Source organism: Pezoporus flaviventris, unplaced genomic scaffold (assembly GCF_033815535.1).
Source record: "Pezoporus flaviventris isolate CSIRO_AGI_PZ_B2104156 unplaced genomic scaffold, CSIRO_AGI_Pfla_v1 ptg000067l, whole genome shotgun sequence".
In the NCBI taxonomy this organism is placed as follows: domain Eukaryota; kingdom Metazoa; phylum Chordata; class Aves; order Psittaciformes; family Psittacidae; genus Pezoporus; species Pezoporus flaviventris.
Genome location: NW_026892615.1, coordinates 536,556 through 552,924, shown reverse-complemented (window position 1 = coordinate 552,924; position 16,369 = coordinate 536,556). Strand labels below are relative to the sequence as shown.

Sequence of the window (16,369 nt, the reverse complement as noted above, 5' to 3'; positions counted from 1 at the left end):
ACGCTACTGATATCATGCAGCTTTGAAAAGCAAATCTCTCAAAGGGGTCTGAGGAGGTACATTACTATCCCTATGTCCATGCAACCAGGGGGAAACACACATGCAATGCAAGGTTCCCGAACCAGACAAAGGAGGTAATTTCCATTACAAAGAGAGAGAGAGGGTGCTGGAGTGAAAAGCTTCATTAGACTCAGAGAAGCAAAGCGATGGCAGTATACCAAGGTCACTTCTAATTTAGACCATCTAATTGGCAAACATGGCTCCAAATGGCTATCATCTCACAGGGCTCAGAATTAATGAAGCCCGATTATTTTCATTACCTTCATCCTAGATGGAGAATGAGACAGAGACTGAGAGGGAAAGGGGGGAGTGAGAGGGGGTGAGAAGGAGGGAGAGAGAAAAATTGAATGACAGCAGAAGGGAGAGAGCAGTAAGAAAAGACAATAGGAAAGAGGGAAAAAATGTACAGATGGCAAGAGGAAGAAGTAAGGATGGCAGAGACTGGCAAGAATTACTCTTAAGGCCAAGGGAGAGCAGAAAAAGACGGAAAGATGGCTGAAACACTGGGAATATGTCCTAAGCCAAGGAAGAGAAAACTGACAACAGAAATGATGGGAGAGGAATGTGCAGAAGGATAAAGCTGGCTGTGGGAGGAGGGAGAGCTCCCCGCTCCCGGAGGCTCCTGGGAAGCTCTCCCTTCTCCTGGCTCAAGCCCATCAGTCTTGTCAATCGACTGTGCCGACAAACTGCACTTCACCCTCATTAAGGGGCTCTCTGCTGAAGCGGTGCAGGCCCCAGATTAGCCAAAAGGCTGTTATGTGGAAAGATAGCGATTACACCCACTTGGAGTGGCTACAATGCCACATGAAATGAACTTGACCACCTCCATTCACCAGCCCCACGGAAGGGAAGCTGCAGGAAATGGAGGGTGTTGGGAGCCCCTGCCCCATGGTGCACCCGGGGCTCCACACCACCTGGGAGCATTTCATGTGGCTCACCACTCTCTGCAGCCCCAGTCCCAGCAGTCGGGCCAGCGGGGAGGACTTGGCATCCCATGGGACAGCCAGCCTGGCTGCTTGCTGATACGAAAGGATGGAGCCTGGAACAGCCAGCTCTGGGATGCTGAGCATAAGCAAGCAGCGTTACTATGGCAACAGACATATTAGACACTGCAGGTTCCTGAAAGGCGTCTGATAAGGTATTATTAACTGGAGCCTCCTCCAAACACCCAGCGCAAAGATGCTGTGTCGAAAGGGACCTGGCTCCCATTTACTGGACTGCAATTCCCTCATGGTGGCACCAAGACCCAATTCACATGTCAGACTGAGACAGGAATCTCAACTAAAATGAGCAAATTAGGAACCTTTCATTTTGCCACATGACTTCATGAAGCCATAGTGATTTCAAAATATTTGTCATTTAATGCAAAAAAGAACCACCTTCTCAACCTACATGCTATTTGACTTGAAGCAAGAAAAGCAATCTTCCTCCGCATATATATTTCTAGGTACCAAAGAGAACAGCTGCCCAGGGCCAGTGGCAACGGCCAGGTGGAAAAACAGGAACGAGCAGGAGGATGATCTTCATGGCTAAGCCAGACTCTACAGTTCTCAGCGAAGTCCTGTGCTCCACAGCAGCGGAATGAGGCTCTGCTCCAGCTCAGTAGATGGCTCACCTATTAGGACTGTCCTCCACAGAACTACAGCTACGTTGGACACATCCTCTGCGGAGTGTCCCCAGCTCCTAATGAGTGCTTGCCCTGTATCCTGCAGGACACAGAGCGCTTAGGCAGAGAAGATGGATCAGCCCAATTGCACCCGTCCCAGACTGTGTTCTGCCAACAGCCCAGCTCAGAGACACACCATTTCACACCAGAGTAACACACACCCTTAGGAAACTGGTTACACTTGCTGGCCTAAGAAATGGGCTCAGTTTCTGTCCACTGCTCTTAAAAGGCCAAGATGTCTTCCATCAATTTTGTTAGAAGCTAGTAAGATTTGTTCCAAGTCCTCAGAAGGTATTTACAGACTAAGCACCATGAATCAAATGGGATGCAGATTGCAGAGACTGAGGTCGTTGTGCTGGGACAGCTCCTTGATCCAGATACATGAGTGGTGGGCTGAGTTGAGCTGTGCCCTGCTCAAGCCTGTGGGCATGGCCAGTTCACAGACTTAGTGATCTGCTGGTGCTCTTCTTCCCCATCTTCCTGTATTTTGTTACTTCCGTATACTCCCTGTATTTGCTGGGGCCTGTCAGCCTGGGTTTTTTAATGGGTTGTATGATGTGGCATCTACCTGGGGCATGTTCGGTTCTCACGGTTGGTTGGGAGTGCTCAGTCAAGAGGTGGTCACCACCAGCCCCTGCAGCCCACAGGGTGCAGGACACCTCAGCAGGGCCCAGACAGAGGGCAGGACAGTGAGAGGACAGGGAGCTGGGAAAGTAAAGCAGGCAGATAAAAAGCATAAAGGCATTTGAGAAGGAGCCGCAGAAGAACTGGGAGAGTAATAGAAAGAAAAGATAAGAGAACTGTAAGAAATGCTGGGCAATGCTGCATATGCTTGCTCAGATGATGTCACAGGAGGGGAGTTGATAAAGAACACTAGTACTACGACAGACATGGTGTTATTCACCTCCACTGTCGGGAACTGGCAAAGAAGGGGGAAAACAAGAAACAGGGTGCAAAAAAAGAAACCACTTTTTTATATAAAATAAACACTTATTTTATATACTTGCTGACAGGTTCTTAAAGGCAAACACAATCTTGCCTCGAAGATTATACCAAACAAATAACAGCACAAAAATCTTACAATACATTCCATTTGTGAATTTAGAAGGGTTTTTGAAAATATGTCTTTTCAATTCTACCTGTATCTTGAACTGAGACAAGCAAATGGAAAGGCGCACTCATGTGAAACATATGAAAAGGGAATTAATGAAAGAAATGTTCTGGGACTCAGAATGTTATCTACGGAAGTGAGTGCCTGAGTGCTGGAGAGTGCAGTAACCCGTTACAAGCACTTCGGCACCACGACAGCATGCACTAGTCCACAGAAGAGGTCCAGTGGCTCCACGTGTACACCAGCAGCAGAGAGGGATGCTGGGTCAGTGACAGTGTTTGAAGCCAGAGCACAAACCCAGGTCTCAAAAATGAGAACTTGAACACTGCACTGTTAATTTGCTACTTCTAACCAAGCACTAGCTCTCAAGTCAGATGAATTTCAATTCCTAGGAGACAGTGTTGGAGAAGTATTCCCATGCTAGGTGCCAAAACAAGGAGGCAGGGCACAAGAAGAGCCTGGTGCAAACATACTTGCGCTGAACCATGATCTGCCATCCGAACCTTCTGCTGCCCATTGGAAGTGCCACAAGCAATAGTTATCAACAACCCATACAGAAACACAAGGTTGTTTGACAAAACAGCTCCGGAAGAAGGGTTGTTACAAGTTTTGAGCTCTACATGAAGACAGATCACTTTAGGGAACTTTCACTCCACACTTCAGTGGCTAACTTCCTACTCCAGAGAATTTTAAATGCCTATACTTAGATTCTGAGTTCAAACCAGGCATTTACAAACATTTTAAAAACAGCACTTGAAACAGTAGGTCTAGTATTCAAAAGTCCCTTAAGGTTCCAGTTCCCCTGGGCCAATGGCAGTGTATCCCTTGCTTGTTCAGCTTACCCTGAAAGGGAATTGTTACACCACAAACCCATGGTAATATTGGATGGAGCAACTCCTCACATACCCGGCTCATCTCACACAGCTGTAACAATGATCTTCATTAAGTGAATGAAGTGTAGAACACAGGCTGCACAATAGGACTACCTCCCCTCCATGAGATGAAACTACTAAGGGAAGTTACTCTATTGGTTCTTAAAATCATATTTCAGGCAGAAACCTGGAATCTAATTTCCTGTAATGTTACCTTAATCACCCTCGCTGCCATTCTTGGGAAGTGCCCAACACACAAGCACTTTCCCTCTGCAGCAGGAGCAGCGCAGCACATCAGCTACTGCATATCCCAGAAGCTTCTGTGCAAAATGTGATCCCATGCAATGACCTCAGTAGTTAAAGGAAATCATATTTATTCTAATCTCTTCACAGTGAAATTACTCAACACTGAAACACTGCCAGTTTCCACAGTGCTCAAGGATGGACAAAATAGTCTCTGTGACAAAACACAGAGGGATGGAAAAAAACCTAGATTGACAGGGTCCTGACAGATGAAGGAGCTGCCCACTACAGCAAAGTCAGCCCGTGCAGGTCAGGCCACCCCTTTATTCTTCATCTGTCCTAGGCAGGCAGTAGACATGCTTGACTATGCAGCACTTACCGTCATGATGAGCTTCTCAACACAGTCAGGCGACACACTGTGCAGATGGGTGAGGTGCAGCTGCAAATGGATCTTGTTGTTCAGCATGTCCTGGCAGAGCGGGCAGCGGAGCATGGGCTGCACCGAGTGCTGGGTCATGGTGTGCACCCGCAGCCGATTCACGTCTGTGTTACTGTACTTGCAATATGGACACTGATACATCTGCAGAGCAAGACAAATGAATCACGCACTTGACACAGCTGCTGCTTTCCTCTTTCCTTACAGCTAGACTTTAATAATTTGATGCCTTCTCCTACCACCAGTTATCGCCTTTCATCCTCCTTCTCCTATTATATTCTTTGCTTTTGGCACATATGAAACAAATTACCTGATTGTAGATGCTCAAAAAGCTGGGCTCTTCTTCCTTACCTGCTCTGATTTGGTCTCCTCTGAAGTTTTTGACCATTTAAAGGAATGAGGCGACTCAGAGCTGCTGGGAAACGATATTCGTTTAGAGGATGCTGGAGACTCTGTCAGCTCCTTCTCTGCCTGGCTGGCTGTCGCTGCAACAAAACAAGATTTATATCAGGACATCCCCAAAGAGGCTGAAGTTGGACAAAGACAGTACTTCATTTACTCTGCTGTTGTTGCTTCAAACACATACCAAAGACTTGGAGGAGGATGTAGACTAACATACATCCTACAAAGCATGCCTGGCCAAAATAAATTAATTCTTGACTATCTTTCATAGAAAGGGAGCTGTGTAATTTATAGTTAGAAGCAGAGAAATCTCAGCTATTTCTGTGGGCTGCTTACAACTTGTTAGGTGTTGCCATCCATGGAAAGTCATGTTCTGCATTCACATCAGACTCACAAATACTGGGCTGTATGTGAAGGCCAACGTGTCAGCTCCACAAGCAGTTGGACTGACTTGACAAAGCAGAACTCATACTCCTAGCTCACTGAATGCTTTGCATATGAACACTCTATAATATGTTTGCCTTGGAGGTGGCTGGAAGCTGTGGCCGTCAATCCAAGTGAGATGTGGTCTGTGCTGGAAGCAGCGGCACATGGCCAGGGAACGGCACACAACTGAAGGTCCCACCAAAACCATGGTGGCAGAGACCCAGCCTACAGCCAGTGCTGGGGTGGGACTGGGACATCCTCACACTGTAACAAGCTGAAGGGATTTTGTTTCACCAAAACACAAAAGGCAAATGAGCACAGAAGTCAACAGCAAAGCCCTTGGCAGGTTGTGGCGCTCTGAGAAGCACATCCCTGACCTTTACTCCTCCCCCGAACCCTGGCAGCCTGCAGTACATAAATTTGTGGGACATCTATTATTTAAAAACTGTAAGGACAAGTATATTATACACAGCCCCCGTCTCCTCCTCCCTGAACACACATTCATAACAGTACTTTAATCTGTCTCGAATCGACTTCAAACCCATTTCGCCCTTAATGGGAGTTATTCATTTTCACTTGAAAGGTAATATATGACAGCTGGATATTTAATATGATGGATCGGCTGCCGATTAACAAGGCATTGTAGCATTCTTAGACCAGTCCCCCCATAGTCTTCCTCTTCTCTCTTCTTCTCTTTGTGAACCCACTGGTATCCGCTCTGTGTTTCAGAAGATGCTGCCAGAGTAAGATACAGGCAAACTGCTTCCTTCTCAAACCCTCCATCCACTGGCAGAAGCTGTATTTCAAAAGGCACCACATCACAGGAAGAACTCCTCATTTCTAACCACCTTCCCTGCCAGACCCTAACTCTAAGTGTTCAGCTAAATAGAGGCAACGTAACTTCCAGGAGATGGAAAATAGGTATTGCAAAAGATAACAATACTGCCAGAGGGAGGCAGGGATTAGAGGAGCTTGGTACTACTGACTGTCTCCTGGTAGACTTGGCCTTGCCAAAGCCTACTTAGAGGCGATTTCCTTCCCTGCAGTGTTGCCCTGCCATGTGCCAGCTGTTTCAGCCCTGGCTGATTCCGAGCCTCGAAGCACCATGTAAAGTTCTAGGCTGTACCTGACTCCAAACCCACAGGAGACCTCCGTGCTTCCCACACCACAAAAACGTCCAAACGGAGAGTTTCATTGCGTAGAACACGTCTGTGGTGGGCCAGCTTACGGACACCAACACAGAATGATAGGCTGCTTCTCCGAACAACCCACTACTTGAACCCCACACCCTCCCTGGGGTTCAGGACTGGAAAGTCATTACAGATGACTTTTGGTCCTGCAGGACCAAAGCTGGCCTTCATTGCTTCCTACTAATAAAATGTGGCTGGAGCAAAAGAAACTTGGAAGCACTGCGGACCTGCCCGTGCTGCTCCTCTGCTGAGGAAAGCAGTTCCTCCGGGTGGGTTTGGGGAGGTAGAGGCCACGACCGGAGCCAGCACTGTGGCAGGCGGAGGAATACCCTGCCTTAAAACACCCTTAACACACAGAGCCCTGTGTGGTGTGAGTGGTCCCGTAGCTACTAGACACTAGCTGTAACCCCTGGAGTCACAACAGGGCATTTCCTTATTTCCTTTCTACTGGAAAGTAGCCTGCTTAGAATTAGGGTAAAGTAAAAGTAATGAAAATTTTCCTTTACTTACCATCTCCAGAGTGCCCAGTTTTATTAAATGCACTTGATCCAACCCATAACTTTAATCTTTCAAACTCAGAATTGTTAATGATTGTCCAGACCCCAGAATAACTGCTCTGTTGCAGAGTTCTGAGAAACGTATGTGGAATATTTGTTCTAAGCATTTTTTTTTTTTATTTGACAGCTCAAGTGGGAATTCTAACACCGAGACCGAAGTTTATCACTGATAAACAGCCACCCACAAAGTGACACATTCAGTCCATGTCACAGATCATAGGAATTCAGAACTCTTCTGCCTGCAGAAAAGAGGGCACACTGCACGGCACTCCCAGCTCCCAGCAGCCAGGTCCTTCATCTGCACCGAGGGGACGGGACAGAATGTCCTTGGCTGATAATGTCAAAGGAGCCTCGGTGCTGACTGGCAGCTCAGCACCAGGGAAGGTGGAGCCCAGTGTCTGCACCCTAACCATATCCAGCATCAGGCTTAGAGGTCCAGGCCTTGCAGAAAATAAAAGGGATCAGGGTTTAAAGTATGATGTACAACTATGTACCAGTATTTTTACTGTTTTGACTCTTTAAATGGATTTAGTTCAGATTTGCTGACCTTAGAGAAAAATCTGCATTTCTCAATAAATGTACCCGAAAGCCAAGTGCAATCAGACGGTGCTGCTGCAGGCACTGCCCTGCCACAGCACTGCTTGGAGACCTGGTTGTCTTCTCACTCTACCTCAGCAAACTTCTGCTTTTCAGAGGAGGAGAAATCCTCTGGGCGTTATTTCAGAGGTGGGATGGGATGCTCCCTTGGAAGTGGGGATCCTTTCTTTTGCTAGGTCCAGAGGCAAAACCGGCAAAAGACCCCAAAGCTGCCTGCTCTCCATCCTGGTGGGAAGGGAGTTGCCACCCCACCTCCCAACCATCAGGTTCTTTTAGCTAAAGTACCACTGACAGCCCCTTCATCTAAACTTCCATCTCCCAACCCAGCAACATAATGGAAAAGCCAATTAAATGATTATTAATTCATGCTGCTTTCCGTAAGCCAGAGGTTCTCATCTCTCTGCATTCCGTAAACCAGCTTGCCACTTGCCCTAGAAATTTACAGCAGGGTTTCTGCTATCTCCATTGATTTAAGAAACACCACCCTCCCTGCCCCCAGCCTGCTGACAAACTCCTTCCTACCAAGTTCAGCAGCCAGCCTGGGAAAAAGTTTCTGTGGGACCAGGGAACTGTGCTTTCAGTGCCTGACGGAAAGCAAAATTCCATATTTGGTGGTGCCTCCCTCCTCAACCTCCCCTGATGTTTTCTTGGAGCAATTACCCAGCACCGCAAGCCCATGGACCAGCCCAACTTGCCTTGCAGAGTGCTGTGGCTGGAAATACCCCAATGGAAGCCGTCCTGCTGCATGGATCTCACGGAGGAGCATCCTCCAAGGGCTGTGGCTCTCCTTCTGAATTCTGCGACTGAAGCGTCCCGTTTTGTCTGCTTTCAGGCACACACAGCCCTCACCCGTGTGATGGGCAAGGTCAGAACTCCCCGTGCAGTTCCATCAACAGCAGCTTAGGAGCCCAGGACAAGGGCGTACAAAGTTCAGTGCCAGCCTCCCTGGCAGACAGTTGCTATCCCGCAGAAACACACAATTTGTATTAACAGAGCAAGAAGGTGATGCCACCGAGAGACCACAGTGACTGCTCGGAGCCCTGATCAAGCCTCCCCGAAAGTGCACCCAGGCACTGCTGCAGTGCTGCCCGTTTGTTATCCCGTGTCTTGAAATATATGGTTTCATTCTAAAACATTGTTTACATTCCCTATTCCCTGAAGGTACCATTCGTTCTAATAAGATGTTGTAGCCATACTAACAGGCCTGTATATTGCCTCTTGCTCTACAGTATTTTTTCAACTCTGTATTTGATAAATAACACGATCACATGATAGGCAGAAGTAAATACACAGAGACTTGCAAGCACACTTTTGTACCCAGGCCTTTTTCACCACCTTTCAGAGATGTGGCCCTGAAAACAGTCAAATAATTTGTTTTTCTAATGCTGTGTCATACCTTCAGCCTGCAGTGAGTATGAACAATTGAGTTACAATTAAATATTCGTATTACAAGCCCCAGCCACTACCAGACTTTTCTGCCATGCTATGTACAAACACAAAGCACTTAGAAAACCCCATGGTGAAGGTGCCAGGCAGCACAAGGGGCACGTGGAGGCACTGCTTGCCTTGTCATCATGAGTACAACAGGCCTTCCCCACAGCCCTGCAGAACAACCCCTCCTGAAAGAGGCCTGGGACCTGCTAGGAGATGCTGCTCCCACTGCAGTGCTCTGGTGCAGTGCTGTGCTGTGAACCAAGAGACAGGGCACCAGGGCAGAGAAAACGACCCATGCAGGGGAGTTGGAAATGGATGATCTTTAAGGTCCCTTCCAACCCAAACCATTCTGTGATTCTATGTATGAAGTTACGGATCAATCCTAAAGGTTCTGAGCATCCCGGCTCTGACCTGGAAGCAGGAGTCAGTGAGTCCCTTCCATGCTGCATGCTGGGACGGGGGCCCAGGCACTCACAGTTATGTGTGGCAGTGGCTCTGGCAGAAGCTGACCTGGCATGTAAGTAGCACAGCACCCTGGCAAATACAGCCAAAAAAACAAGCCTGAACCAAAGCTGGGAGGTTTCCCTGCCCCAGGAGCAACAGCTCCCTCTCTGCTGCTCAGAGACTTGTGCAGGGCAGAGGGAAAGACAGAAGAACATCCCATCTCGTGCCCACCATCACCCTACCTCTACAAAGTGGTACCCTAAAGCACTGTACTTTTTCTTCCAGCAATGGTATCTACGATGGTGTCTTTAGAACCAGGGGAAGTACTGTTTTTTTTTTTTTTAAATTACAAAGTGGCTGCAAGAAAACAAGGAAAAACCTTTATATTAACCTGGTTTTTTTGGGTCTTGAGCCAGTTATCAATCTGTGTGAAAGTTACTGTTCAGTTCATCTGCATAAATATGTCAACTAACTTACCAAGAGAATAGTGTTACCAGTGTTATCAGCATTATTCTCAGACTAAAGCCAAAGCACAGCACTATATCAGCTACTGGGAAGAATGTTAACTCTATCCCAGCCAAAACCAAGACACCCTTTCTCCAAGGCCTCCTTCACACAGAAGTCAGGGTCGAGAGCTGTTCCATCCCTCATAACCCACTCTCTCCGTGTCTTTACTGTGCTCCACACAGTATCCCAGCCATTAAGTGCTCAACAAACGCCATACATTAAAAAAAAACCAGAAAAAAGCAGTGGTGGGGGGAGGGGCAGTAATAGATTTCCGTCAGGATGTGCCTGACCTGTTTTTTTCAATTTCAGTAATTAGAAAGGCAGTAGGCCTGTAGGAATTATTCATAAACTGCAGGAGCTGTGCAGTATACATTTATGTTAAACATGTCAAATCCGATTGAAATCTTGCCTGCCAGCACCATACTCCATAAACACACTTTTCTGCAACAATTTCCCAGCTCTCGGCAGCCCATTAATACCTCCTTTAATAGCAATCTACCACGGATTCGAATCAGGGACGCTCCATTGCACTAATTGCTCTGTTAGGTAAGCATCATGGATTTAAAAAAAAAAAAAAATCATTAAAAAAATAAAAGGCCTTCAGGCTAGTCCTCTAGAAAGATTTCATTTCAATCTATATTTTAAGTAGAGTCTGCTTCTTGTTTTTGTGGAAAAAAAAACCCAACCCTGATATCTACATCTATACAACTGGGAGTGCATTAAGAAAGTCCCTTTCATAGCTGGGTCACTTCGGACGAAGCACTTCCCTCTAGTCAGAAAACACATACAAGCCCCACCCGAAATCTCCGAAGTCTCTTACTGATCTACCCCCGCTCTGATTCAGGCTTTAGCTGGAAACCAGGGTGTTGAATATTCATCATTCACATCCTGCCTCAAAAATGGAGTCAGGAATAGCCACGATTTCTTTCTTCCTTGCTGGTTTTCTTGTGATAAATCTCACATTAGTCACAATGAGCTAATTTCTAAATAGCTCAGCCATGAGGCAAAGAGCATCTCCCTTCTGCATAGAGGGGACGGCTCCGGAGGAGAGAGAGGGAAGCTGGCAGGGCAGAGGCAGCCCCAGTGCACCCATCAGCACTTGGGAGCTGCTTAGTCCCGCTGCTGGAGAGAGAGGAAAGAGAGAAAACAAACAGGTCCTGTCTAGGAACAGGGATCACAACTCTTTCCTCTCCATGCAGTACTTAGGAGTCACAGAAGAGGGCTGGTGCCTGGAAGCACGGCTGGCTGTGGGAGCCGAGGGGAGCAGCAGGAGCACTGCAGAAAGCAGACAGCACTGCTGCATTCCAGAAACCTTTGAGGAGTCACAAAGACTTATATGAAAATCAAGGTAAATTGAATCCCTATTTGGGATGGTGTTTTCCACATGCATATTTTAATGGAGAGCATTGCCTAAGGAAATGTTCTGCTTAAAATTATTCCATTTTAAAATAAACAAAATCTAACTGATAGATTTATTTGGCAGCTGAGACTTTCTGAAAAACATAGCATGGAAACAGAGAAGTTTTTCCTTCCAGAGCTGACACTGACACAGGCACAGTCTGACATATGTGGGCCTATGAACCACAGAGCAGCCAAACAGCTGTGATACATCACTGCTGGCCCTGGGCAGAGGGAGCCTGGGACACACTCAATGTGTCCTCAGAGGTCTCACAGTCCTTAAGAAAGGGGAAGCAACAATCACCCAGTGCACAGTCAAGAAACTGAGGCACAAAAGGTGAGTAAATTGCTATGGACCATAATGATCACACTGCATCATGATGAACAGAAAGCAGGTCTATCCACCTCCACTTCAACACACTTACTGACTTGGCGCCCGCACTTCTTTCTTGCCTATCTCCCACTTGTATGGAATTGCCTGGCACCTCCAAATGTCAGCCAGTCTACCCAAAGCAGGATAAGCTATGCCTACTTCATTCCTGACAGCAGCTCATCTCATTGCACCTTCCTGAAAGATCTCTGAGGACCTTTCTCAGACAATCTACTCCAGTGATTTCACATGCTGTATCAGGAGATTTTGGTTTTAATTTATTACCTAACCTCAATCTTTCTCCCTTCAATGTAAGCCCATTGCTTCTTGTTGTCTATATCCTGAACATGAAGAACAAATAATTTCTTACTTTCAGAAGTATTTTATGCACAAGGAGACTTATTTTGCCCTCCCCTTTGGTCTTCTCTTTCTGGGCCAAATATGCCCATTAATTCCACATTCTCCTCACAGCTGATGCTATGCAGACCACACTCTGTTCTGGGTCATTCTTCCTGTTTGGGCTTTCTGAATTTGCTCCTCAACTTTCTTGACATCCCAAGCTCAGAAATGGACAGCTTTCCAGTGCTGAAGAAATGCACCTACCACACAGTATTTTCACCTACATCACAATGCCTATGCTTTGTTTTCAGACTGTCCTGAAAAACAGAGTCAAAAGTCTTCCAAAAAAAAAAGCAAGATACTGACTGCAAAGAGGACTCTCTTCACACAGAAGGAAATTGGGTCGCGTTGACATGATTTGTTCTTGACAAATCCGTGACGACTGTTCCTCATCTCATTATCTTCCCGTCAGTACTTACAAACAGTTGTTTGGTCAATTCCCAGGGAAATCTGGGGCAATCGGAGCTGGCAGGTGTGTGGTTCCCCAGCTATGCAGTAGATAAGCTCCATCCCTGGCCCCTCGCGGGACCTCCCCTGTTCTCTGTGAATTCACCAGAGGCAGCAGCTGACAGGTCTGAGGATGCTTCAGTCGCATTCCCAGAGCACCCAGGTATGAAGCAGCAGGTCACTGATGTGTCAACACTCAGCTTAACTAAAGGCTGAAGCTTGTTCCTTCCCAGCTGGGGGACAAGCTTTCCCCGCAGCACCACTGACGTGGGCTGCTCTGGCCTCTCACACACTTCTCTGTTTAGTGAGCACGAACGCAATGGCTTTCTGCTCTTCAGGGCTCCTGACACTGTGGTTGATTGCCTTCCTGCTCCTCTGAGCTGCAGACCAGCTCTTTTCTTGCAGTACAGCAAGGGAGCGCTGTCCTGGTGCTGCCTGTTCCCTCCCTGCTTACATCTCAGTTTGTACCATGGTGTTTTGATATTCCTGTACATGCAGACACTGATCTTCTGTGGTTGTCATGAATAACCTGACCTAGTTTCCAGTCCTTTCCATGTCTGAGGTCCAGAAGGCAACACGGCCATGTTCCCCAAGGGATCTCAAAAGCAGAAACAATACAAGACCAATGTGTAGTACCTGCTTCGCTGTACATAAACATGATTAAATTTTTTTTTTTTGCTTTAAAATTCAGAGTAATGTTACATGATTGAAAGCAGAACCCAAATTCAACAACATCATGTGCACACATCTTGCTCAGACTGTACTCTTCAGCCTTGCAATAGAGTTGGACAAGGCCTGTCCAGAAATCTTTGGGCTTATGTACATAGTCTGCATATTCCTTTGTGTGCTTTCCTTTGAAGACTTGATGAAGCTGTCCATTTCTTATCTGTTGTTTGACTGACAAACACCAAAAATGGGTTAGGAATGTCCCTGGCAGGATGGAGAAGTAAAACCATCTAGATAGTAAAGGGTATAAAAAGGTCCTTCAATTCTTTCTTATGTGTTTTAATATATAAAAATTAATATATTCTCACATGGATCAGCTTTTGGAAGTGCTTCAGGATTCGGCAAAGGGCCCTACTTATCCTTACTGAGCACTTGCGGGGAGTGACATACAACCTCAGCGAGGGCAGTCTAGACTGAAAACAGGAGCTTCACCAAGCATTAAAGCAGAGCTTGCTTTCTTCACCAGTTTGGACACATCTTCCAATTGACTGAAACTGAGACAGGTTGAGATTAAAACTGTGTTGAGGTGAAAGACCACATTTCATCCTTCTGAAGACTGTGCTAGCCAAAATACCTCTTTGGCTGTGGCTCACCAAGAGGCAACCACAAACAGGTTAGGAGACGGCTGCCTGGAAGAAGGGGTCCCTGTGCTGACTGCGAGAAGCATCACATCAGGCAGCCAGGTCTGCAAACTGCCTCGGCTACCATGCAGGAATGGGGAGTCAGAACTGCTCCATTCTGGGGTGAAGAAAATGGGGACTGGCTCCAGCACCCAACACTGAAGGGGTCAGCAAGTGTCAGCTGACGGAACAGCCCTTTCCATAGAACAATCTTCAGCTGCTCTCTGCTGAAAGGCAAGGAATATTTAAAAGGTTCCTCCTGCTTACCTCTGCAAGATACCAACCATCCTCTGGGAAAGACAGATACCCAATACCTTCGTAATTAACCCAACAAAGGATTTTGCAGAGAGAAACCTTTCAGACTCCACCTCAACAATGTCAGTTTCAATGCACTTCTACAGTTCCTGTTTCAAGATGTCGTGGCTCCAGCAGAACGTGAGCAGTTAACAGAGCACAGACACAGGGTCTACCTCTCTGCACTGCCCTTCTGTGTCAAAATCTCACTACCAGAGGCAGGACTGTGATGAAAAAGCAGGCTAATAGTCTCTCAAGTCTTGACAACACAAGGGTAGAGTTTCATGATACGCTTAATCCAACCTAAGTGCTGGCTGCTGCCAGAAAGGACCATCCCCTTCTCCCTGCTTCATTCCCAGCTGCTGATCCCACTGCCCGGGTCAGGTCTGGCACCATCAAGCACAGGAAAGCTCTAACCCACTGCCACAGCACAAGCTGAGGGCTGTGAGGGAGGACACATGACCGACCACTGAGTTGGTGGTTGCACCATTTTGTGTGAAATGTGTCATAAAATTCACCCAGAGATTTCACAACACTTGTGTCAGGCTGATAGTGCTGCATGGCACACACACTGAAGGAAAGACTTTTGCAAACCGTGGCTCTTCCCACCTTCATTTCCCAGATTTAAAGAGTGGCCAAAACCCACCTGTCCATTTACTCTGGTCCTTGTCCCCTCCACCCTCCTGGTCCTTGGCAGGCTCTTCAGCATCACCAGATGTTTCATTGGGCCCTTCCACATCTTCAATGGATTCTTCTGCAACAAGAGAAGCAGAAAGTGTAACATGAAAATGGAAGTCAAAACAGAAGAGCAAATAACTGCCATTGAGCAACAGCCAGTGTTTAAGCACAAGTGTTGAGTGGTAGTTATCAATGTCACCCAGCACTCTGCCAACACTCCCTGCTAGCTAGTCAAGAAACTACAGCGGAAAAAGGTGAGAGATGAAGATCCACTTCTGCCACTTACAGCTACTGCGGTGTTATGTACAGTAAGACATTTGCTCAATATGAGAAGGCTCTTCCAACTATGTCATGGATTAGAGAAGTGTCAAAGATTGACCAGAGCTTCCAGTACCTTCAGCCTCAGCTGCCTTCTTCACACTCATCTCAAGATGTCTGTACGGAAAGGCACTGTGTGGTACTGACCTTGGTCACTGAGACCCCCAAGTTCACCACAGAAACACCACCGTTCACTTCTGCTCAGGCCAAGCAAGGAGCAGCACTGTGTCCTGCAGACATGGCTCTGACATAAGGCATGGGAGGAAGCTGCTGGGGGTCTTGTTTCCATCCCAGTCATGTGAAGAGTTTGAGCACACGGGCAGCATCACACAGGTGGAAAACCATGAAGGGGAAAAAATACTCAGTGACGCACTGAGGGTTTAGAAGAAAACACAAAGTGCTACCGCCCCACCATTAACAAGAGCACCCATGTGCTGAGGCACAGAGCGTGTCGACACAGCGTGGGCTGCTCCTCACCACATGGGATACTGGGAGCGAGGTGGCTACAGCTGCCAGACCTTGTATACCAGGGTCCAACAGTGAATTATCATCAAATACCTTGGGTATTTATGAACAGTGCAGCAGCTCGACAACTACCACACAATTGATGGGGGCTACATCAGCACTGAGAAGAAGAGTACTTTTTAAGCAACTATATCCTCTTTTAGCAGGAGAGTTTATAATTTTAACTTGCATTATCTGGTCATGGTAAATCCCAGGCTATCCTGAGGTTTTATTTGAACTACCTAACCAGTTAAAGCACCACCTCCAGCCTCTCCCTAACAAAGACAGGGCTAGAAATCAGGATTAAAAATGTGTATTCGGAGACTGCAGATGCTCAGCAGTGTCCTTTGAGAATGTGACAACCTAAATCAGGGAGGAACTTGTAAAAGCACCCAGAGATCAGCACTGACATTAAGTGGAATACTGTAATTTACACTCTACCTCTCTTCACGCTTCTAAAAGATGGAAGCGGTTGGTAGCTGCAGCGATCCCCAATGGTCTTCTCCTGGGAAAGCATGACCCCAGGGTAAGAAGTGCAATGGGTGGCATCGCTACGCAAAGGCACAAATTGCTGCTGCAGGGGTGAGATTAGTGTCTGCCCTGTGAGACCAGCGCTCAGGTTTGCTCAGAGAAGGGCTGTGAAAGCAGCAGCTGCATTCACATTTCAGAA

General features: G+C 47.0%; 1 protein-coding gene across 1 annotated transcript in view; it reads right to left on the bottom strand.

Annotated features, from left to right (window-relative positions):
• ZFHX3 (zinc finger homeobox 3) overlaps positions 1–16,369 on the bottom strand; it is a 153,264-nt gene that overhangs the window by 17,001 nt on the left and 119,894 nt on the right. Inside the window, exons 5-7 of the mRNA XM_061471762.1 lie at positions 14,846–14,953; positions 4,740–4,873; positions 4,332–4,532 (exon numbers count right to left, since the gene is read on the bottom strand). Of these exons, the coding sequence (XP_061327746.1) occupies positions 4,332–4,532; positions 4,740–4,873; positions 14,846–14,953 (443 nt within the window). The remainder of the gene's footprint in view (positions 1–4,331; positions 4,533–4,739; positions 4,874–14,845; positions 14,954–16,369) is intronic.